At 43.6% G+C, this 25,690-nt stretch overlaps 1 protein-coding gene across 1 annotated transcript in view; it reads left to right on the top strand.

The window, feature by feature from the left end:
- fbxl13 (F-box and leucine-rich repeat protein 13) overlaps positions 1–25,690 on the top strand; it is a 134,237-nt gene that overhangs the window by 45,156 nt on the left and 63,391 nt on the right. The window contains exons 5-7 of the mRNA XM_078234620.1: positions 13,663–13,761; positions 24,799–24,919; positions 25,024–25,186. Of these exons, the coding sequence (XP_078090746.1) occupies positions 13,663–13,761; positions 24,799–24,919; positions 25,024–25,186 (383 nt within the window). The remainder of the gene's footprint in view (positions 1–13,662; positions 13,762–24,798; positions 24,920–25,023; positions 25,187–25,690) is intronic.

Here is a 25,690-nt window from a genome sequence, read left to right as displayed (position 1 = left end):
GTGTTTACCCCAGTCCAACGCCGGCATCTCCACACTTTGGAGACCCACAGGCTGGAAGTCACTGTTAGCACACAAGTTGTTTCTATTGTCTCCAAGTGTAAACATCTTGCACCTTTTTCTCAGTAAAATAATCTGGGCCCTCTTTAATCTCCAATGAGCAAACCACCCAGGCTTGCTGTCTCGTAGACTTCAGAACATGACCCTCTTCATTTTACCTTAAATTAAAGACATAGTCCCAAAACATAACAATCTTATAAACCTCATAATTGCTACAACCTCCTCCCTAATGTTTCATCTTGGTACCCCTTCATTTGCCAAATTCCCTCCCAACAGAACTAGAAAACCACACTGCAAGGACATTGATTCTAACCACATTGAGGTTCAACTCATTCATCGTGAACAGGTCTAGTCTGCCGCAGAACTGGTTCCAATACCTCAGGATATTGAATACCTCCCTCCTCTACCATTTCTTCAGCCATCCATTAGCCTTATCCTCTTGTTTCTATACTCACTCGTAGGGGACACTGGGTGTCATCCAGAGATCATCACTTTGATCTGTTCTTTAATTTGCTTCCTAGCACCTGAAAACTATCTGTAGGATCGCAATCCTTTTCCTACTTACACTATTTAATCCAACACCGACCACAATTATGGACTCCCATAAAATGTTCTGCCACTGTTCAGTAATGTCCTTTACCCTGGAACCAGAGTCACCAAACAAAGCAAAACATATGTTGGTGGTTGCAGAAATGCCTGTCTATCTGTGATTATCTTACCTATGATCACTACTGTCCTGCACTTTCCCATGCCCTTGCCCTTTGGTATCATAGATGTGCCCCAGGCTGTACTCCCTTGATTTAACATCATAATCAGCATTGAAAAACAGTTTGAGAGTGTCACAATCCCTATACCGCCTGCCTCATTCAACCCTGACTAATTGCCAGCCAGTTCCATCCTTTTTGTATTCATTCACAGGATGTGGGCATCATTGGCAAGGCAAGAATTTAATGCCCATCCCTAATTTGAGAAGGTGATGAACTGCCTTCTAGACAGTTAAGTGGCTTGTAAAGCCATTTCAGAAGGCAGTTACAAATCCTCCCAAACTCTCTATATCTACAGAGTGAGCATCTCCCATAACGTATGCCCCAGGAACTTCTAATCCTCTGTAAGCCCTGCTGTGACTGAAGATTCTATTCAATCTCAAATGCCCTCAAACTGTTTTCAAGAAACTGGAGGCACTATCTGCATGTTTTTATTATTCCATGACACCTGAAGACACAGGTAGCACAGGAATTGCAAGTAGCAGGTCTCAGTTGATTAATCATGTTGTGAAGTTGAGTTTATAAAGATGTACAGAATGTCCATAAAGAGTGTAAAGTACTAAAGGGGAAACAACAGGGCAGGGTACCTTTAAAAGCTGATTGTGTCAATGCTTGCAAGGCTGAGATGTTTTGAAAATGCAGAGTACCCAAATTGCAACATTTGTTTCAGACCAAAAGCATCAGGGTTGCATTGATAACGGACTTTGCAGGCAGTTGCATTTTGATAGCATATCAGATTAAAGAAGACACTAAACTAATAATCTATCAGTTTAAAGATGGCACTCAGCGATCAGGACCTATCAAATTTGAATTTACTATTGTTGTCAATCTCAAGCCAATCCAAGTACAGGAATGTTAATAGGTCAAAAGGACTATAAAAAAGGAATTCAACTGCCTTGAGGGGAGTTGAACCGGAAGTTCCATTAGGGGTTGAGCAAGGAGTTCAACCAGAAGCGGGCCAGACACCTGAAACAGTTAAAGGCAGTTAAATTAGTTGGAGCAATTAATTCTTACCTCTGCCAGTTTCAGATAGCTCTTAAAAATAATTCACCCTCTAACCAGCGAAAGGTAAAAATTCCAGCAACCCTTATCGACAGCGGACAACTAAAGAAGAAGCTTCTGAATTCCGTCAAGTCTGGTTGTATCATTTCTTTGAGAGTGACTAACCTTCCATTATTACTGTTTTTGGCAATGAATATTTCTGATAATATCCAAACAGCATTTCAGTTGAAACGTACCTTAGTTAATATGTTAGTCGTTGAGTTAAACTTTCTGGTTATTTAAACAAAAATACCTTGTTAATCATTTACTTAAAGTGAGTGTCAGGCCTTTATATTAATGAACCTCTAACCGTTAATTAAGAACAAATAACATAGGGTGGCACAGTGGCACAGTGGTTAGCACTGGTGCCTCACAGCGCGCCAGGGATCTGGGTTCGATTCCCGGCTTCCTCGTTGAATATGTTTAAATCACGGGTAGATAGTTTTCTGATCGATAAGGGAATTAGGGGATATGGGGAGCAGGCGGGTAAGTGGAACTGATTCGCTTCAGATCAGCCATGATCTTGTTGAATGGCGGGGCAGGCTTGAAGGACCAGATGGCCTACTCCTGCTCCTATTTCTTATGTTCTTATGTTCTTATGTTTGGGTCACTGTCTGTGTGGAGTTTGCACATTTTCCCCATGTCTGCGTGGGTTTCCTCCAGGTGCTCCATTTTCCTCCCACAGTCCAAAGATGTGCGGGTTAGGTGGATTGGCCATGTTAAATTCCCCCGTAGTGTCCGGGTGACTAGTTAGGGTAAATGCATGTGGTTTAGGGGATAGGGCCTGGGTGGGATTGTGGTCAGTGCAGACTCGATGGGCCGAATGGCCTTCTTCTGCACTGTAGGGATTCTATGATGACTCTATTGTGGAACACCTTCCCGAATAATTAAGCAGATTATGATGTGAGGTAAAGGGGATTAACCTCTGTGTCGTAATAATCACTGGTTACCCACTGTTGGCCCTTAGTTTAAATGAGTTACCATTTCCTTCTAACTCTCAAATCAAATTCTCATTGCCTCCCTGTTTAGCAGATTCACCCCACTCTGTGCTTCAACAGATATCCCTGTAAGAATTTCCTTTTGGAAACATGCCAGCTACAGTTGTCATTTAACTGCAATAATTAATACATCATTATCTGTCAGGAACCTATTCAACTACCACTGATTTGCAATTTTAAATTAAGAAAACGAGATTAAAATTCAGATTGATAATACAGTATCATAGAATAGAATCATAGAATCCCTACAGTGCAGAGAGAGGCCATTTGGCCCATCGAGCCTGCACCGACAACAATCCCAACCAGGCCCTAGCCCCGTAACCCCACATATTTACCCTGCTAGTCCCCCTGACACTAAGGGGCAATTGAGCATGGCCAATCAACCTAACCCATACATCTTTGGAGTGTGGGAGGAAACCGGAGCACCCGGAGGAAACCCACGCAGACACAGGGAGAACATGCAAACTCCACACAGGCAGTGACCCAAGCCGGGAATCGAATCCGGGTCCCTAACGCTGTGAGGCAGCAGTGCTAACCATTGTGCCACTGTGCCGCCCGTAAAATTATGTACTATGCCCTTATGTACTACTCATCCATTATTTATCAGCAATTCGGACTTAATTCCCATCACCACAAAATTCCCATTGCTACTTTGTTTAGAAAACCATTCTTTTTAACAGATGAGCCTTCTGTTCATACCTGCAATTCCTGTAACAACACTTCTAATTGCTCATTATTAATGAGACATTGCACCTTCGGCACCAGCTTCCTAGAATACATAATTGACAAATCTGTTCTTTCAATTTCCAGCAGAATAGTTGGAGACAACTCTCTCTTAAGGCAAGCAGCAGATGTTTAAGAGCCATTGGATTGTACATTTATTTGACTTACAACCAAACATTTTTTGGATCAGACTCCTTGCTTATGTATTCTAAGTAAGAAGTCTCACAACACCAGGTTAAAGTCCAACAGGTTTATTTGGCATCACGAGCTTTCGGAGCGCTGCTCCTTCATCAGGTGAGCTACATCACTTACCTGATGAAGAAGCAGCGTTCCAAAAGCTCATGATATCAAGTAAACCTGTTGGACTTTAACCTGGTGTTGTGAGACTTCTTATTGTGCCCATCCCAGTCCAATGCCGGCATCTTCCACATTATATATTTTAATTGCTGGGAGCCTACTTAGTTCAATGAGACCAACCTTACGAGTGGGTGCGTCTGCATATGGCAGCTGTAGTCCAGATTTTGCTGGACTTGCAAAATAAAAGCTATGAAGTGGAACAGAAGACTTAGAGTAAACCTCATAGTGCCAGGGACCTGGGTTTCGATTCCCGGCTTGGGTCACTGTCTGTGTGGAGTTTGCACATTCTCCCCGTGTTTGCGTGAGTTTCCTCCAGGTGCTCCAGTTTCCTCCCACAATCCAAAGATGTGCGGGTTAGGTTGATTGGCCATGCTAAGTTACCACTTAGTGTCAGGGGGACTTGCAGGGTAAATACGTGGTGCTACGGGGATAGGGGCCGGGAGGGATTGTGGTCGGTGCAGACTCGATGGGCTGAATGGCCTCCTTCTGCACTGTAAGGATTCAATGATTCTATGATTTAATCCTTACAACTGCTCTGCCATTCAACTAGGTCATAGTTGATCTTCTACCTCAAATGCCACTTTCCCACATTATCCTCATATCTCTTGATAGCTTTAATATCTAGAAATCTGTTGATCTTTGTCTTTAATATACCCTATGACTCAGCACCCTATGAGTGAAGAAATGCATCCTAATGTGAGTCCTAAATGCCTCTTATATTTCTGATTCTGGCCCCTGGTTCAAGCCTCCAACCAGGGGAAACATCCTTCCTGCATCTACCCTGTTGAGTCCTGTAAGAATTTTGTATGCTCCAAGGAGATTACCTCTCATTCTTCTAATATATTGGAGATTATTTAATATGTTATAAATTATCAGCATTTTTCTTTTATTGAATGATTTTTAGCAATGAACTGAGATTTTTGGGGATTTATTTTAGGACTGTCGTGACAGAAGGAAAAAGTTAATGTGAAGCAATGTGATTGACTTTTAACTGCCCTCTGAAATGGCTAAGCAAGGCACTCAGTTCAAAGAGAAATTAGGGATAGGCAGCAAATTTTCACCTAGCCAGTGACACCCACATCCCATGAAAGAATTAAGGAAAAATTGCATGATCACATTGAATCTGAAAAGCTAAATTAATGAATTGCAAATGAAATCTGAAAATATTGCAACAAAGGTGTAAAGATATTGCGCAGGTAAAGAGAATAAGGCCCTTGTGTAATTAAGTGTAATTAAGTTCATTTGTTTGTTCAGGTCAATTGAACTCCCTTGGGATCGGCACTCGCTATCTTGAGAGTCGTTGTGTAATGCGCTTCCACGGATTTTCAAAATCCCACTGTCATTTAATGCTCACTTGAGTGTTGATAGGCAGTAGGCAGGACCTTCTTCCAGCCTTGGAAATAAGTCCTGCTGTGAGAGCTGTTTCCCAATCAGTTTGGCCAACAGTGTTGCAGTGGCAGAAATGATACTGCAGTGCTCTGCCTGGAACCAAGTCCCAGGGCAGTTCTGAGGGTAAGTCTTGGGGGGGGGGGGGGGGCGGTCTCTGGGATGAGAGAGTAAGGGATGCCCTTGGAAAGTCAGGAGGGGTGGCCTGGGTGGCGAGTCTCGGAACTTCAAGGTGCTGGAGGGGAGGATGCCCCAACTCTGAGGGGGCCTACAGATTGAGATGCACCCCCCCCCACCTTCCTTCCTGCCCGAGATGGGGAAAAGTGTCCCACCTTAACTGCTCCCACCAGCCTAAAAATTGAGACTGAATGGCAAAAAGTCCTTAAGTCCTTAAGTAATAGATGAAATAGTGGGTTTCCTGTCTGAGGCCCAGCATGAAATTGCATCTGGATAAGAGCAGGCTGCTTCTTCAGGGGAAATCCTGTCCATTCAATTTTACGCTCCGTCCCTGCCTTAGGGGAGCATAAAAGTCTGCCTCTTGTTTATTTCAGCAACACTCAAAACATTAGAAAAAAATTCACAAGGCAGGAATAACTAAACCAAATTTTAACATAGATATATCTTTGCAGCACTGCCAATGAAATGTAGCTCATTTAATTTCTTTTGACACCAACTTATTTCAAGTCTGCAGTGGAGATATTAACAGCTCACTCAGAATTCAATTTGCCTCTCAAAATACCACCAAAATAAAATGGTCAATTTGCTCTTTAAAAACAATCACAGTTAGCCCAATAAAAGCAAAATACAGGGATGCTGGAAATCTGGAATAAAAACAGAAAATGCTGGATAAACACAGCAGGTCGAGCTGCATCTGTGGAGAGAGAAACAGAATTAATAGGCGGGATCCTTTGGTCTTGTCTGTGGGGTGACTTGTTGCAAGCAAGATTGGTGAATTTGACATTCCAACAAAAACTCAATTCACTTGCAGTGGCACCGGAAAATACCATCTGCAAACGAGGATGGAAGATTTTGGCCAATGTTTTGAGTCCATATGACCCACCTACGGAACAGTTAGCCTACTTGTTCTGGAAATCTCTCTGCAAGATTAGTTTCTGACTCTATAAAGTAATATTTGAATGTAGGCACTCAAAAGCAACTCAATCCTTAGCCAATATAGGCAATTTACAAAAATCTGTGTTTAATAGATTAACATTTTCTGTCATATCAATTCATTTTTTTCCAGAACTGCCCAAGAGCTTTCTTGCGGTTTGAATTTTTGGGTAATAGTTTCCATGCATATGGAAATCTGAAAATGAATTATAGCATCAAGAAATTCATGGTGCTGTCCTGGGAAAATGTAGTGAGGAAATGAAATCCCATTTGATAGTCAATCAACTGCTGTCTGGTGTTTGACAAATCCCAGTAAAGAAATTGATATCTCTTACCTATAAAAGCATTCCATTTGTGTGAACTGTAGCTGTTCCATTTAAATCTTTTTGTTTGACTTGTGATATTTGAATTTTTCCTCCTGTTTTTGACTAATCGAACTGAACTTTGTGCATTATAGCTAATGCAATTTTTTAGCTGTTCAGGAGATGTTGAAGTGGGTGGTATTTTGCTGATGCTATTTTAATGACTGAGCAATTTGTCATCACCCTGACATCTCAATGAAGCACCAAATCTAAAGGGCATGATCTTATCAGCTCCCAATGCCAGTCGATCAGTGTGTCGAGCCAGGAAGATAGCATGTGAGGCCAAAAATCTGATTCATACCCGGTGCAAATCAGATTGCTATCTTGCTGGCCCTGTTTTGCCAGCAAGAATGGCTTCGTGCCCAGAAAGGCGCAAAGCTTATTAGCATAGAATTGACTACATTTAAATGTGGTTATTGAGTCCAACAGAGCTGCTTCCACCCTCACAGTTGTTTCCTCCCTCACTAGCTAGAATCACTACTGCTCTGCAGTATTGGAGACCAAGCACAATGGCAACACTGGGGGGAATTAGAGGCCATTGAAGCCCCTGGGTGGTCTGGGCATGGTTGGGCAGTTCCATCCAGGCATTGCCCACCTGCTACCCTGGCAGTGTCCAGTTGGGCATGATGTGTGCTGGGGTAGTGCCAAGGGGGTGGGGCTTGAGTGAGGGTGGGGCTATGAGGGGTAGGGTATGCATAATGAAGGGGAGCTTATGCAGGGGGAGCTGTGCAAGGGGGTGGTCAGCAAGGGGGAAACTCTGCAAGGGGCTTGGTGGTCCAGCAGGGAGCCTAGGCTTCAGGCTTTGCTGCCATTGCCAGCATGCTGAATGTGCAGGAGGCAATTGAATGCATGCATGTTGCCCTGTGGTCCCAAAACATCAGGCACTGCAATTCATGAACAGAAAGGGGTCCCCCTCCCTGAATGTTCAGCTGGTTTGCAACCACAGGATGAACATCATGTGTGTGCAAGCCACAGGGAACGTGCATGATAGCTTCATCCTGCAGAGCTCTGACATCTCTGGGGTCTTTGAAGACCAGCCCAGGTTCCTGGGATAACTCATGGGGGACAAGGGCTACCCACTAAGGGCTTGGCTGATGACGCCAGTGTGGAGGCCAGGGACCAAAGCGGAGACCCATTATAATGAGGTCTACGCTGCCACCTGGTCCATTGTTAAGAGGCGCATTGGGCACCTGAAGATGCAGTAATCATGTCATGAAAATTGAAATCAGCTTTATGCCCTTCATGGTTGCGAAGCGAATTTCTCCAGCAAAACAGGGCCAGTAATATCGCAAGAGGTGAAAAACTGGGCGCGAACACGATTTCTCGCCTCTCGTCCGATCTTACTGGCTCGCCACACTGATTGACTGGTAGGATGAGTCAGTATGATTGCCTCCTGTGGATATCCTTTCACCATACTGACTGCAGTGATTAAAGAAGGTGGCTCACCCCCACCTTTATAAGGGCATTTAAGAGTGGGAAATATATGTTGACCTTGCCAACAATGCCTGCATCCCATGAGTGAATTTTTTAAAATATAGAGTTTATGTCCTCTTTGTTATGAGTTGGCACAGATTTTCTGTACTCTCAGCAAAACCAGACTAAATTTACAGCTTATTCCAGGGCTGTCCAACATAAGGCCCACAAAGCCCACATCAGACCCACTAACCTTTGTTCACAATACCCATAAATGGTAGTGACAGATTGTATAGGAACTGGTCCTTCTGTGTTTGCTGCTGTTAGACTCACTAATGAACTTATCAGCAGCAAACAAACATGAAAGAAAAACAATCTGTGATTAGAGGAAGTAAACATTTGGAAGTTGAGTGATGAAGTTCAGCTTGAGGCCCTGAGGACTAAAGCAGTAGAGGCAGAAGGGCAGATTTTCCCTTTCTGCCTGCCATGGGAATCGTAGTGGGTGAGGGGCAGATGATGGGAAGGTCTGTCGATCTCAAGTGGGATTTTCCGGTTTCGGGGTGAATATGACTGGAAAATCTCACCCAGTGAGTCTGCAGGTGGGGGAAGAGAGGTTGTGTAGGAGAGGCTATCTGTCAAGGGAGACGGTGGGAACAGTCAGAAAGTTGACAGTGTCCTCTATGATTCTGTGTATAGGTAGTGACTGGTGGCATGTAGTATTTAGCCATCAAGATTCTCACAGGCAAGTCCAATCCTATCCTCTACCATGCACTTTCCAGTAAGGTCTAACTGAACAGTGATCAAGAGCAGAATAATTCCTTCTTTCACTTCATTAAGTCAGAAAAATGTGGTTTATTATAGCACGTTTGCATCCAACCCTGCCAAGGTCATCCAATCAGAACTTGAATATGGAATTTTCCTGCTCTATATGTGTTGACACCACACATTGCAGTACCGTAAGCTTTGAGCCTTCAAATGAATTTTTTCTCTCTCAACTGTCTTGAGAATATTTACATAGCATGGAGTGATACACCATTTTTATAAAATGAGTGGGTGCTCTATTGCAAAAAATTGGACAGCATGATAAGAGTCTAGGTAAAGTTTTACTGATGTTGGTTTAAAAAAACACTTAGGTGCTATCTGGATGCTTATCCTTTTTGTTGCATTCAGTGTCTTAATATCCTGTGACTCTGATTTTAACTTGGTAGAATGGCAGTGTATTTTTGCACACCTTTTAAAACCTGAATGGGCGCAAGCTAGTGACTATGTTTTTTCAATTCATTTTATGGGATGTGGTCATCGCTGGCTACCAGCATTTATTATCTATCCCTAGCTCCCCTTCAGAAGATACTGGTGAGCTGCCTTCTTGAGCCACTGCAGTCAGTATACCCACAGTGCTCGTCAGGAGGAAATTCCAGAATCTTGACCCAGAGACAGTGAAGGATCGGTGATATATTCCTAATTCTGGATGGTGAGTGACTTGGGAGGGCAGTCCTCCAGGTAGCGGTGTCCCCAGGTATCTGCTGCTCTTGTCCTTCTAGATGGTAGTGGTCGTGGGTCTGGAAAGTGACGCCTAAGGAACCTTGGTGAATTCCTACAGGGCATCTTGTAGATGGCACACAAGGTTGCCACTGTTTGTCGGAGGTAAAGAGATTCAATGTTTGTGGAAGGGGTAGAAATCAAGCAGGCTGCTTTGTCCTGGATGCTGTTGAGCTTCTTGAGTGTTCTGACTTGTGCCTTATGGATGGTGGACAAGCTTTGGGGGGTCAGAGGTGAATTACTCCCCACAGGATTCCTAGCCTTTGACCTGCTTTGCCATTCACAGTATTTATATGGCTAGTCCAGTTCAGTTTCTGGTCAATGGTAATCCCCAGGATGCTGATAGTAGGAATATGAAGAAGTCACTATTGTTATTAACAGAGAGCTGTTTAAACACATTAATATCATGAAATTTATCATCATTTGGGTTCCTGTGACTATTTATTTATTTTTTCATGATTAAAACCTAGACATGCTGCCCTAAAAGAGGCAGAGAGGTTTAAGGAGGGAATTTCAGAGTCTGAGGCTGGGGTTTTCTGGGTCCTGCCAGTGGCATCGTCGCGGGAAGGACAGGAAAATCCTGATCTGAGTATGTACTTTGGGGAGGAGTTGACTTGATCTGTCTCCAAAAAGCTGTGTTGTGCATGCATAAAATAAATAAGAAATGATTCAAAAGCATGATGGACAATTGTTTTAGGAGTGTTGGGTCACTTAGGAAAACCTGCAATCTTTGTGTAGTGGTTACGTCAGATATCTTTCTGTGCCAACTGATTCTAAAGAAGGGAGTTATGTCTATGGGTGATACTGCTAAATTGAAACAATAGAGATATCTAGTTGTTAAGACTTACACGTTGTCACGTTTAAGTAGTTTAACTGGTAAAAATTATGCTAATTCTTTTTGTTATATTCTAAAGGTGGCCTGGTGGCACAGTGGTTAGCATAGCTGCATCACAACGCTGGGACCTGGGTTCGATTTCCGGTTTGGGTTGCTGTCTATGCGGAGTCTGCACATTCTCCTTGTGTCCGTGTGGGTTTCCTCCGGGTGCTCTGGTCTCCTCCCACAGTTCAAAAGACGTGCTGGTTAGGTGCATTGGCCATGCTAAATTCTCCCTCGGTGTACCTGAACAGGCTTCGGAAAGTGGCAATTACGGGAATTTCACAGTAACCACATTGTTAATGTAAGCTTACTTGTGATGATCCTGAGCTTAACTGTGTTCTTAAATAAATAGCTTTTGATAAAAGCTTCCTAGTGGGTCAATTGAATCATACTTGGAGCAAAACACCTTATGTTCACACTAATGCCAAAATAAACTGCAAAAGTTGGGGTCTAGGCTAACTGCATAATATACCTTAGAGTTTCTGGTCTGGTTGCTAACAGTAGCATCTTCCTCCTTTGTAAGGACAGATACACGGTACTCGTTTAATATATCTGCTATTTCTCCTGTCTCCACGTGCAAGTCCCTTTTTTATCTGTAGTGGGCCCTCCTTTTTCTTTTACCACTCTTTTATTCTTTATTTGCTTATCAAAGACATTGTGATTCTTTTTATATTAGCTGCCAATCTCTTTTCATGCTCACTCCTTGCTCTTCTGATTAGTTTTCTTCACTTCCCCTCTGGTCCTTCTGTATTCAGCCTAATTCTCTATTGTTATTCTACATGACATCTGTTGTACATGCACTTTTTTCTTTTCATTTTCACCTCTATGTCTGTCATCATCCAAGGTGCTCTCGATTGTCCCACATTCCCCCTTCAAGGGAATATATCTTGACTTTGCAATATTTTTTTTTGAAGGTAGCCCATTGTTCAATCATCATTTTTGCACCAACATTTAATTCCAACTCATAAGAACAAAGAACAAAGAACAATACAGCACAGGAACAGGCCCTTCAGCCCTCCAAGCCCGTGTCGCTCCCTGGTCCAAACTAGACCATTCTTTTGTATCCCTCCATTCCCACTCCTTTCATATGGCTGTCTAGATAAGTCTTAAACGTTCAAGTGTGTCCGCCTCCACCACCTTGCCTGGCAGCGCATTCCAGGCCCCCACCACCCTCTGTGTAAAATATGTCCTTCTGATATCTGTGTTAAACCTCCCCCCCTTCACCTTGAACCTATGACCCCTCGTGAACGTCACCACCGACCTGGGGAAAAGCTTCCCACCGTTCACCCTATCTATGCCTTTCATAATTTTATACACCTCTATTAAGACTCCCCTCATCCTCCGTCTTTCCAGGGAGAACAACCCCAGTCTACCCAATCTCTCCTCATAACTAAGCCCCTCCATACCAGGCAACATCCTGGTAAACCTCCTCTGTACTCTCTCCAAAGCCGCCACGTCCTTCTGGTAGTGTGGCGACCAGAACTGGACGCAGTATTCCAAATGCGGCCGAACCAACGTTCTATACATCTGCAACATCAGACCCCAACTTTTATACTCTATGCCCCGTCCTATAAAGGCAAGCATGCCATATGCCTTCTTCACCACCTTCTCCACCTGTGACGTCACCTTCAAGGATCTGTGGACTTGCACACCCAGGTCCCTCTGCGTATCGACACCCTTTATGGTTCTGCCATTTATCGTATAGCTCCTCCCCACATCATTTCTACCAAAATGCATCACTTCGCATTTATCAGGATTGAACTCCATCTGCCATTTCTTTGCCCAAATTTCCAGCCTATCTATATCCTTCTGTAGCTTCTGACAATGCTCCTCACTATCTGCAAGTCCTGCCAATTTTGTGTCGTCCGCAAACTTACTGATCACCCCAGTTACACCTTCTTACAGATCATTTATATAAATCACAAACAGCAGAGGTCCCAACACAGAGCCCTGCGGAACACCACTAGTCACAGGCCTCCAGCCGGAAAAAGACCCTTCCACTACCACCCTCTGTCTTCTGTGACCAAGCCAGTTCTCCACCCATCTAGCCACCTCCCCCTTTATCCCATGAGATCCAACCTTTTTCACCAGCCTACCATGAGGGACTTTGTCAAACACTTTACTAAAGTCCATATAGACGACATCCACGGCCCTTCCCTCGTCAACCATTCTGGTCACTTCTTCAAAAAACTCCACCAGGTTAGTGAGGCATGACCTCCCTCTCACAAAACCATGCTGACTATCGTTAATGAGTTTATTCCTTTCTAAATGCGCATACATCCTATCTACCGGGCGGCACGGTAGCACAGTGGTTAGCACTGCTGCTTCACAGCTCCAGGGTCCCGGGTTCGATTCCCGGCTCGGGTCACTGTCTGTGTGGAGTTTGCACATTCTCCTCGTGTTTGCGTGGGTTTCCTCCGGGTGCTCCGGTTTCCTCCCACAGTCCAAAGATGTGCGGGTTAGGTTGATTGGCCAGGTTAAAATTGCCCCTGAGATGCGTAGGTTAGAGGGATTAGTGGGTAAATATGTGGGGGTAGGGCCTGGGTGGGATTGTGGTCGGTGCAGACTCGATGGGCCGAATGGCCTCCTTCTGCACTGTAGGGTTTCTATTCTATGATTTCTAAGAATCTTCTCCAACAACTTCCCCACCACGGACGTCAAGCTCACCGGCCTATAATTACCCGGGTTATCCTTCCTACCCTTCTTAAATAACGGGACCACATTAGCTATCCTCCAATCCTCTGGGACCTCACCTGCGTCCAGTGACGAGACAAAGATTTGCGTCAGAGGCCCAGCGATTTCATCTCTCGTCTTGTTCATAACAATGTACAATTTGTTATTTTGATTAACAATTCTAATACCTTACCTTTCTGTAATTTGCTCATGAGTGAGACAAAATTGAAATGTGGCCCCTCGGGTGAAAAGGTTGACACTCCTGGTTTATTCTATAAAATCATGGTGTTACTCCATCTGCTATAAACAGATCAAATGTGTTCATGGTTTAATCAAGGCTATGTTTCTTATGTTTTTTTTAGATCTCAGTGAGAGGCTTTAAGTCCTTTGGAGTTGGCTGCAATGAAATCCAGCACCTACTAATCAATGACATGGCAACTCTTACAAACAGCTGCATCACAGTAAGTGGAATGTTATTAAATCGATCATACACTATTAACAGTAATTTAATGGCTAATTATTTTCACCAAGTTTTTTTCTTTCAATTTGAAGTTTTTATTTGTATGCTTAAGAAGAGTTGTTCCAAATTATTTCACCTGTTGCATCAAGTGAATGAACTTTGAAAATTTGTGTCTCTCCCTCTTTCTTTTGTAAAAAACCGTGGGCACATAGGGCTGGCACCAGTCCCCACCACTAGCATTTTTATGTGTTCATGATTGATATCCGCTGCTAGAATTTTTTTTGTCACAGTGCTTTTCTAAGCTATTCTTCACTTTCATTGTTTCCCTTTTTCACACAGCGAACTTGTTCACATGAACTAGGCAAACAAAACATTTTTGCTTCCCAAGTTAGCTATTAATACTTGTTTTTGCTTAGACTGCCTTATTCATCCTTATCACAGGATTCTGTAGCAGGTTAGATTTTGCTATAATTCTGTTTATGAGGATTAAATGTTAAGCATGTGGGACTATCAATCCCTTTAGTTACCTATGTTGTTGTCCAATGAGAAATATGCAACCAATATCTCTAATTTAGGTCCTCCACTTAACCCATTGTACAAAACCTTACAGGCTTGAATTCTTGGGATGATGCTTGCCCCAGCCATATTACAACCTAATGAGCATTGATTGGCATAAAGTGGTATTTCTGTCCTCACTCGGGAGGAAGTCCCAAGTGAGGACAGAAATCTGATTGCCTGGCAGTTCCCCAGTCACAACACTGCAGTGGTTAGAAAGGACATTGCAGGGAGCTGCCTGGAACTAAGTTCCTGGAACTGGAGGATAGGCAAGTGCCAAGGGTCCCAGGGTGGGGAGAGTCAGCAAGGCCTGGTGAGAAGGGCAATTGGGATCTCGGGAATAGGCATTGGAAGATGGGAGATCTGCAGATCACCAGGCCTTAAGGGAAGCATGCCCTCCAGTTAGAAAGAGCCTTCTGATGGAGCCTATCCCATCCTACCTGAGATCAGACCTTGTTTTCTTCCAGCCTTTCCACTCTAAATTGTCATCTGCCCGCTAGCCCAAAAATTGAGGTAGGGCGGGTAAAGGCCTTAACTGGGGCAAGGGGGACTTCGGGTGGGGGAGTGTAAAATTTCTGTCCACAAATTGATTGCATTGAATACTCAACTTTTGACAGAGCATCATTACAGAAAACCAGGCTCACTGCATGAATATCTGATTCGTTTGATAGAATTGTGTTGGTGCAATGTTGTTTTTCCTCTGGCTTCTAATTTCAAATTTAATCATACATTTGATGGGGTATGATTAAATTTAAGCCACAGTTGAACGATTAGTGCAAATTGCTACTGACCATCATGCCCATATCAACTGAACTAATTTGGGCTTGCTGCCTTGCTACAGTAACCCTCAGGTAAGTACTGGGAGATTGAAAATAAGGTGGATTTGGGATAGAAGAGCTCTTTGGAGTGCATACAGCCACAAGGAGTAGTCCTGCTCATCCTTGCTTCATTTGAAGGGTTTTGAAAGACGAAACCTATAATTTGTTAGATGTGTCCACGAGAGCTTTTTGACACTCCAACCAGGGAGGGAGCCATACTAGACTTGGTATTAGGGAATGAGCCAAGCTACATGATCGATGTTTCAGAGGGAAGCATTTTGGGCTCAGTGACCATAATCCATAAGATTTCAGATAGTTATGGATAAAGACAAGAGTGGCCCTTGGGTGAGGGTGCTTAATTAGGCAAAGACCAATTACATCCAAATTAGACAGGAACTGGGGAATGTGGATCAGGAGTGGCAATTTGAGGGCAAGTCCACATCTGACATGTGGGAGGCTTTTAAAGGCAAGTTGATTGAAGTGCAGGACAGGCATGTCCCCACAAAAATAAAGGATAGAAATGGCAAGATTCGGGAACCGTGGATGACAAGGGAAGCTTAGTCAAAAGGAAAAAGGAAGCATATGATAGGTCTAGGCATCTAAAAACTGACGAAGCCCTTGAGGAGTATAGTGAAAGTAGGAAAGAACTTAAACATGGAATTAGGAGGGCTAAAAGGGGCCTTGAAATGTCTTTAGCAAACAGGGTCAAGGAGAATCCTAATGCTTTTTATGCACATAGTTGAAGCAAGAAGGTGGCAAGAGAAAGAGTAGGCCTACTAAAGGATAATGGAGAGAAATTATGCGTGGAGACACAGGAAGTGGGTAAGATCCTTAATGAGCACTTTATATTGGTTCACCAAGGAGAAGAACATGACGGGTGTTGAGGTCAGGGATAGGTGTGTGAATGCTCTAGAGAATGTCAATATATTGAAGGAGGAAGTGTTGGGTATCCTAAATTGCATTAAGGTAGACAAGTCCTCAGGGCCGAATGGGATCTATCCCCAGTTACTGTGGGAGGCAAAGCGAAAAATAGCTGGGGCCTTAATGGATATCTTCACATCGTCTTTGACCACAGGTGAGCTTCTAGAAGACTGGAGAATAGCTAATGTTGTTCTCTTGTTTAAGAAAGAAGCAGGGATAATCCAAGAAATTATAGGCCAGTGGTGGGGAAGCTTCTGTGGCCAGACTTCAGTGGTGGGGAAGCTTCTGGAGAAGATACTGAGGGACAGGATATATGCACATTTGGAAGAAAATGGACTAGTTAGTGACAGGCAACATGGTTTTGTATGGGGAAGGTCATGTCTCACCAACTTGATTGAGGTTTTTGAATAGGTGACAAAGTGATGAAGGAAGGGCTGTGGATATAGTTTATATGGACTTCAGTAAGGCATTTAACAAGGTCCCATATGACAGACTTGTACAAAAATAAAAATCAAATGGGATTCATGGTGGGTTGGCTAGATGGATACAGAACTGACTTGGTCATAGAAAACAGAGAGTAGCGGTGGAAGGGTGATTTTCAGAATGGAGATCTGTAGTTAGTTTTGCAGGGATCAGTGCTGGGACGTCTGTCGTTTGTAGTATATAAAAATGATCTGGAGGAAAATGTGGGTCATCTGATTAGTAAGTTTACGGATGACATGAAGATTGATGGATTGCTGATAATGCCAGGATTGTCAGAAGATACAGGAATTACAGATAGATTGGAGACTTGGATACAGAAATGGCAGATGGAGTTCAATCCGGACAAATGCAAGGTGATGCATTTTGGAGATCAAATTTAGGTGTGAATTACACTGTAAATGGCAGAACTTTTAGGAACATTAACACACAGATGGATCTGGGCGTGCAGGTCCACAGTTCCCTATAAGTGGTAACAAGATGATTAAGAAGGCATATGGCGTGCTTGCCTTCATCGGCTGGGGCATTGAGTACAAGAGTTGGGAAATCATGTCGCAGCTATTTAAAACCTTGGTTAGGCCATATTTGGAATATTGTGTGCAGTTCTGGTCACCACACTACCAGAAGGACATGGAAGCTTAGGAGAGAGTACAAAGAAGGTTCACCAGGGTGTTGCCTGGTCTCGAAGGTGTTGACTATGACAAGAGGTTGAATAAACTAGGATTGTTTTCACTGGAAAGATGGAGGCTGAGCGGAGACATGAGAGATGTGTACAAAATTATGAGAGGCTTTTTACCAGGGTGGAAATGTCAATTACAAGGAGGTACAGATTCAAGATGAGTGGGGGAAGTTTAAGGAAGATGTGCGGGGGAAGTTTTTCACACAGAGAGTGGTCGGTGCCTGGAATGTGCTGCCAGAGGAGGTGATGGAAGCAGGCACATTAGCAACATCTAAGAGGCATCTGGATGAATAGGGAGCGAATAGAGAGATGCGGACAGAGTGAGGGCAGAAGATCCTTTTTAGTTTTTAGGGCATCATGATTGGCATAGCCTTGGAGGGCCAAAGGGCCTGTACCTGTGCTGTACTTTTCTTTGCTCTTTGTTCATACCTTTGGTAGTGGCGCCATAGACCAAATCTGTTCTTGGATGAACTGATGATGCAGACTAGGTGCTTGCTATGCTCAAGGCAACCCAATTTCAAGAAAGAAAATTGGGCTGAGATTTTCCAGCGTTTTCTCTTTTGGTTTCAGATTCCAGCATCTGCAGTAATTTGTTTTTATCCAGTGTTTAACTCACTGCCACATCACTTCTAGGAATGCCTACCCTGAAGAAGTACTGCTCTTCTCTCTGTCAGGATTTCCGTATGTCTCAGCTTCTCTGCCATTTGGCCATTCACACCCTTTATTCTTTCTGTGGACAGCTATTAGCAGTCTTTTCCTTTGGTTTCTATTGCTATGACTCACCTTTTATTCCCTCCCCCTGAAGTATAAATATCTCCCACTTTCTATGCCTTTTAGCTTTGGCAAAGGGTCATCTGGACTAGAAACGTCAGCTCTTTTCTCTCCTTACAGATGCAGCCAGACCTGCTGAGATTTTCCAGTGTTTTCTCTCTTTGGGTTCAAGAAAGAACCCTTAAACATGTGCTGAGTCCCTCATGAGCAAATGCAGGGTCCACACATTGGCATTTGGTATCTTATAGGTGTCCTTGGGGTGTGGGGCATGACATTAAAAAATTGGTCCTTTATTCATCCCAGAAAATGGATTCAGTAAGGACAAATTTCTATATTATGTATTTATGAAAAGATATTGTTGCTGTACCTGACCTATCACTAACAGTTCATTATTTACAAATGGTTATTATAAATTTTAAAACATACTTTCATATTTCCGCAATAAGTGATCCCTTCACTATCAAACTCTTAGCATGCTATCATGCGCTCAAATGGCTACTGTCTCCACGGATCTCACATCCATTAGCAGGGGGGAACATGTCAACACTCAACTCTCTCAACAAGACTTGCACAACATCACCATCTCATCTGTCTTGTTGTCCAACTCCAATCACTGTCCTTTCTGAGTAGGGCACTCTATAGGGAACATATATTTTACATTTTTTAAATCTCTACTCCATTCCCTCTCATCATGGGTGTGATTCTCCGGCCTCCCAGCCATGTGTTTCCTGTTGGCGGGAGGTGGCATGTTGTTTGCTAGCAGCGGGATACTCTGGTCCCACTGCTGCCAATGGGAATTCCCATTGATGTTACCCCACGCCGACAAGAAACCTGTGGGCGGGAGTGCGCAGCTGGCGGGACTGGAGTACCCTGCCAGCGTGAATGGCCAGAGAATTCCGGCCCACACTTCTTTCTTTTATCCTCACACAGGCCAAACCTGCACAGCCCAGACTGTGGAGGGACAGAAATCAAAGGCCTCACTGAGTTTGAGGAGGCTGTTACAGAGCTTGCTGGTGACCAGGATTGCTCCTGAGGTGATGCAGAGCTTGGCCTATTACAACAAACTAGTATGGACCTCAGTTCTATCATGTCACTTAATCCTGAAATTCAAAGTGAGTGCAACGTACTCTGAATTGCTTCAGTTCATCGACTGAAACTGTCCTTTCGTCTTTTGCAAGTACCAATAGACTATGGCCAGCGAGTCAGCCCAGCAACTCTCTGAGCCCCTGAAGCACATCTGAGAAAGAGGCGGCTCAGGAAGAACTGTCACAGAGCTCACTTGCACCCTCCATGAGCACAGAGACACATAACTTGGTGGGGCGTGGTTCAAGGTTAAACTCAGGGTCACTTTCTGGAGTGTAACCCCACAGATATTTCCTTGCAGCAGAAGGAGGCAGAGTCAGCCCAGGTCTCCAGCACTAGGAGGGCTGCTGGAGGTCAGCCACCTGCTCAGGCCTAGTCAGATGATGAACTTCTTGAAGTGGCTGCCAGCTCACTGTTGGAGATGCAAAAGGAGGCAGCGGAACTCGGACAGAGCTTTGACTGTCACTCATTAGAGCAGAGCGCACGATGGAGGAGTGCCTTTGCGTTCTGTCTAATTTCATGGCTTCAACATACGAGCGTCTCAAGGCCACCATGGGAAGGCTGGCAAGCAGAACAGAGACCTTAGTCCACAGCAGCTTCTGTTGGATTTGCACATAGCCCTGCACTCCATGGCTGCACACTCTGGTGAGCACCATCGGGATGTGGGCCACATGGGGACCACCACCTTGACCTGCCTCCAGGTGACCCATCTACTCCAGAAGTCATGGTGGGTTGCTCTGTTACCTTCAGGGTGTATGAGTGTCAGCTGGACATCCTAGGGGCCTCCACTCAGGACACTCCAAGGGTGTGCAGCTGCTCATAGCTTCCTCCGCCTATGTCTGCATCAACTCCAGTAGCACAAGCCACATAGGGTGTTTCTGCTCCTGAGCTGGAGACCCTTTTGAGGCCACGCCCCTCCAAGGCTTGAGCCACCAAAGGACATTTTTCAAGCCATCACAGGTATCAGGGTGTAGCAGACTGCAGGCTGCCTCTGCTGCAGATGTCAGGGCTGTACCAAGGCATAGTAGTGGGGTTAGGAAAGTTAAAACATTCTGATGTCACCTCAGGGTCACGGATACTCTACATTGTGAAAAAATTGCACTTACTGAAAACCATTCCAGGGTTCGTAGAATCCATAGAATAGAATCTTTACAGTGCAGAAGGAGGCCATTCGGCCCATTGAGTCTGCACCGACCACAATCCCACCCAGGCATTACTCCACATATTTGCCCTGCTAATCCCCCTGACACTAGGGTCAATTTAGCATGGTCAATCAACATAACCCGCACATCTTTGGACTGTGGGAGGAAACCGAAGCACCCAGAGGAAACCCACACAGACAAGGGGAGAACGTGCAAACTCCACACAGGCAGTGATCCGAGGAGTTGAACCCGGGCCCCTAGCGCTGTGAGGCAGCAGTGCTAACCACAGTGCCACCGTGCCACTCTAATGTGACTGTAATGTCCTGAAGAAGGAGCAAGGATCCGAAAGCTCGTGCTGCCAAATAAACCTGTTGGACTTTAACCTGGTGTCATGAGACTTCTTACTATGATGAGCTTTGCCAGGGCCCCTTTGAATTGAGATCCTTCATTGTTTGTTTAGGAGTGTCATCTCACACATCCTGCCTCATTAGTGAAAGAGCGTTGGCTTCTGACCTACAAATGGTCCTATCATTACGGTAGGGGTTATGTCTGGAAAATTCCACTTAAATTTATGTTTTATTATTCTTTCTCAATGGTATTTGCTATCACCATTGAGTTTCCTATAGCTTATTCTGGTGCCTCTAATAGGCACTGCTTGAGGGCCAGATTTAGAAAATAAGTTGTCGGTTACTAGGCTATAATTGATTCTGAGTTGTAAGAATCCTGAAAATGTTGTGTCAGGAGACCATTAAGTGTGGCAAAAATAAAACAGTTCTTTCTTGCTTCAGCTTTTTATGGGTTCCTTTACTTCAGCAGTTAGTCACCGATTCCTGAAAGTTTCATTGTTTTGTAGTAATTTCAAATAATTTCTGAGGCAAATTAAAATGGAAAATAATTCTGCTGCTTTTTTACCCCCAAATCAATTTATTTCCTGTCCTCCTGACCAAAATTATAAATTATGAGAGCAAGTGGAGCTATTGCTCTGATTTCTCCCCTTTTACACTCTCTATGCACTCAGGGTATATTGGACTGAGAGTTATGCGGTGCAGCTGTTGCCAGATAGCTGAAACAAGCAGAAATTATTGGTTTAAGAATGCAGCATGATGATTTTTGCACTTAAGAATTACTTCCTGCAGTAGCTTTTTTGGCATTCTGCCTACACAGACCCAAGATATTATTAGGTAATTTCCCCACAATTCCCAATCGACAGGCTCTCAGGGGGCATGTGCTGTAACATTACCCTTGTTGCCATAATTGTGGAGGAGCAAATGCAGCATAAGGTGGAGCTGTCAAATAGCATTTAGGGATTATTATCCCACAAGAGGTTACCCAATCACTGAATATACCAACAACAGAGGTCATATGATGAGCAATCGTATGCCTACATTGCTCTCTTTGTGGCTATAAATGTGAAAACCACAGTACATTTTAATTTTACAGGCACTTTTTAGGCAGCTGTGGACATGCTACCCAACAACAGCCAGCATGTAGTACAAGCAAGCATTCATCATATGACTGGAGCTTTTTCAAAGGGACCTCCCACCTTTTGGTATCATAGGATCATCCAGATTTAGTTGCTGATTCTATCAAGATCTAAAATACAATCAATGGTACAGATCATTTTCTGACTCCAACAGAAATTCCCTCAATCTGCCCAACAGGAAGAGGTTCTATTTTTTGATTGAAGATTATGTTTGACAACATGCAGAGGATCCTACAAGCAGTATGAAATATGTCGAGCTGATATATGGGTGTATGGGATTCCTATTTCTTTCCAATGTTGGGGTCCCAAAACCCATACTTGGCTGTTTAACCAGAGTTGGCCTCCCAATTATTGCATCAGGGCTGCCAATCCAATTAAGGATTCTTGATGCTGCTGGCCCAGGGGGCTAGTAGCTCTGAAGCCTCCGCAGCCCCACTGGGAGAGTGGGTGTTGCTGATGTAGCTGAGAGACCTTAGAGAGATAAGATTTAAACATTTTGATGGCTGAAAGCAGAATGCCAGCCAACTGAAAGGGAAACCCCTCCAGGAAATCATTGGAACAGTGAGGGCTGCGTTTCATGTCTGCGGCCTCCTAAAAGCCCCCTGGGCAGCCGCAGTGAGGCTGATTTCATAAAGCTGGCAGCCTCCCAACACAATGGGGTCTGCCCCACCAGCAGCAAATGCCAGCAGCACCACTTAACAGTCCCAATTTGGGGCCTTAATTGTACAAATCAGCTGCCCATCTTCTTGGAGAGGGAAGTTGATCTGCACTCTGTTCCTTCCCTGCCCATCGCTGGGGACTTCTCCACACAGCTCATTATTGTGCCAGGCACCCCATCCTCCCTCTGTTCCATCTATCTGGTGACTGGTTAAAAATTAGCTCATTGTGTCACAATGAATTCATGCTTTGAAATTTGAGCTCCCTGAATCATTTCACAGAAGAAAATCATGTCAGCATCTGTTTTTGGTTGTAAAGGCCCACCATGTACACATGAATAATGACCTCACTAAGAGCTGCCAAACAACAGCAGAGGAGAACTACAACAGGGCATATGTCTCTGCAAGAGTTGTCATGTATGCCCCATCTTTGAGGATGTGACCAATGCCTTAATCGTCTTTGTCCCTATTTGATCATACAAGCAATCATCGCTCAATTAGGTCAGTCACAAATTAGTAAACTATAATTTATATGATTTTAGCTTCCATAAATAACAATTAGCACAGCATAAGTGCACATTCAGTTCCAAACAAAGTCCAAAGTGATCAAAAGCCAGTCTACTCTTTCCTAACACTATGCTTCCCCAAGATGTTTAAATGTGCTTTTCCCTCATCTGTACTAGTGCTTTCTGCATCTTTCCCTCATCTGTTCTAGAGCTTTTAAAAGTGCAGCTCGAGGATAAGTACAAGTGGTCACATTCTACAAAAGAGTATTGAGACTGAAGTGGACCTTCTTTCACAGCATGTTTCTTGGCATCAATGTATCTGCACTGAGTGTGGGGTAACAAAGTTTGCAGACGACACAAAGATAAGTGGACAAGTGAATCGTGTGGAGGGCGTAGAAGGTCTGCAGAGAGATTTGGACAGGCTGAGTGAGTGGGCGAGGATCTGGCAGATGGAGTATAACGTTAACAAATGCGAGGTTATTCACTTTGGAAGAAATAATAGCAAATTGGATTATTATCTAAATGGAAAGAAATTACAACATGCTGCTGTGCAGAGGGACCTGGGAGTCCTTGTGCCTGAGACGTAAAAACCCAGTCTGCAGGTGCAACAGGTGATCAAGAAGGCAAATGGGATGTTGGCCTATATCGCAAGGGGGATAGAATATAAGAGCAGAGATGTCTTGCTGCATCTGTACAGGGCATTGGTGAGGCCGCAGCTGGAATACTGTGTGCAGTATTGGTCCCCTTATTTGCGGAAGGATATATTGGCCTTGGAGGGAGTGCAGAGAAGGTTCACCAGGTTGATACCAGAGATGAGGGGTGTTGATTATGAGGAGAGACTGAGCAGATTGGGTTTGTATTCGTTGGAATTTAGAAGGCTGAGGGGGGATCTTATAGAGACCTATAAGATAATGAAGGGGCTGGATAGGGTAGAGATGGAGAGATTCTTTCCACTTAGAAAGGAAGCTAGAACTAGAGGGCACAGCCTCAAAAATAAAGGGGGGTCAGTTGAGGACAGAGTTGAGGAGGAACTTCTTCTCTCAGAGGGTGGTGAATCTCTGGAATTCTCTGCCCACTGAAGTGGTGGAGGCTACCTTGTTGAATATGTTTAAATCACGGATAGATGGATTCCTGATCGGTAAGGGAATTAGGGGTTATAGGGATCAGGCGGGTAAGTGGAACTGATCCATTTCAGATCAGCCATGATCTTATTGAATGGCGGGGCAGGCTCGAGGGGCTAGATGGCCTACTCCTGCTCCTATTTCTTATGTTTTAATGTTCTTATCACCTTCTTCATTCTGAGGAGGCAACTGGAGGCTTCGTATGAACTGCTATGCTCTGAGGGAAAGAATTCTGAGCCTTTATCTAATATAAATATTAAAATTTAGAATTTAAAATTTGGAATTTAGAAGAATGAGGGGGGATCTTATAGAAACATATAAAATTATAAAGGGAATAGATAAGATAGAAGCAGGGAGGTTGTTTCCACTGGTGGGTGAAACGAGAATAGGGGGCATAGCCTCAAAATAAGGGGGAGCAGATTTAGGACTGAGTTGAGGAGGAACATTCTTCACCCTAAGGGTTGTGAATCTGTGGAATTCCCTGCCCACTGAAGCAATTGAGGCTACCTCATTGAATGTTTTTAAGGCAAAGGTAGATAGATATTTGAACAGTAAAGAAATTAAGGGTTATGGTGAGCGGGCAGGTAAGTGGAGCTGAGTCCACAAAAAGATCAGCCATGATCTTATTAATCTACTCTGAGCAATAGAAGCACTATTTAAGAAAGCAAAGTTTGAGAGAAAGAGATAATACCTAGAAAGATTTAGAAGTAAAAAATTCCAAATGCTACATTTTTTACACCACCTGTTCAAATCAAGTATTTTTCGTTTTTCCATTTAGAAACCCAAAACAGTGCTGACTAACTTTTATTATGTTTTCTTAAAGGCCATGGTTACTTACTATCACAACCTCACGACAATTTCGCTTCTTGCCTCTCCTCACATCTCTGATGCAGCTATTAAAACTCTTGTCCAAGGGAGGAGGATTGTCAAGGTTAAAATTGAAGGTTTGAGAAATTTCTTACATGCATTAAAATACCATACTAATTGTTCCTTTAGCTATCAGAAAATGTGTATCTTGGAATTTAACTCTGCTGTTTTGCTACTGTAGGTAATCAGCATATTAGTGATGCATCTTTTAAAGTCATTAGCAAATCGTGCCCAAACTTGAATCACATCTATGTGTCCGACTGCCCGAGGATTACAGATAATGGCCTGAAATGCTTATCGATACTGAAAAATGTCAGTGTGTTAAATCTTTCAGACTGTATAAGGTAAAATAATATTTTATTTATGTCTTATCAATAACTTGTTAAATTTGGTCCTTCTATCCATAAAAATGAATTTTTAATCACAGTTGTTGTGTTAAAGCGCAAGAATCATAAGCACCTACTAATATTTCAAAGGTTAAAATTTCCAGTGCCAGTGCATTCTTAACTATGAGGTTGCTGCTTGCATTTTTCCTTGGACTGTTGACCTTGCATTCCCATTGAAGGTTTAGACAGATGAGGAATCAAGCTTGTTGGTTACAAGACTGTATATCCAGCACAGTTGGAACTTTTGAAAGCTGTTTTCATTTAAAGGGGAATTCCATGGTGTATAGATATTTCAAAAGTCATTCAGGAGAGAACTGTAAAACTTGAAGGCATCTACCTAGAAATGCTTTTGAAGGAGATGCAGGAAAGAGCAGATGTCCTCAGAGGTTGAAAGGAATCTCCTACTATCACAACAGCTATACGTAATGCATGGATGGAGGCAGAATGAATTAACAGACTGCA

Source organism: Mustelus asterias, chromosome 19, assembly GCF_964213995.1.
Source record: "Mustelus asterias chromosome 19, sMusAst1.hap1.1, whole genome shotgun sequence".
Lineage (NCBI taxonomy): Eukaryota > Metazoa > Chordata > Chondrichthyes > Carcharhiniformes > Triakidae > Mustelus > Mustelus asterias.
Note: the sequence above shows the minus strand (reverse complement) of the source record. Positions and strands in the feature narration are given on the sequence as shown.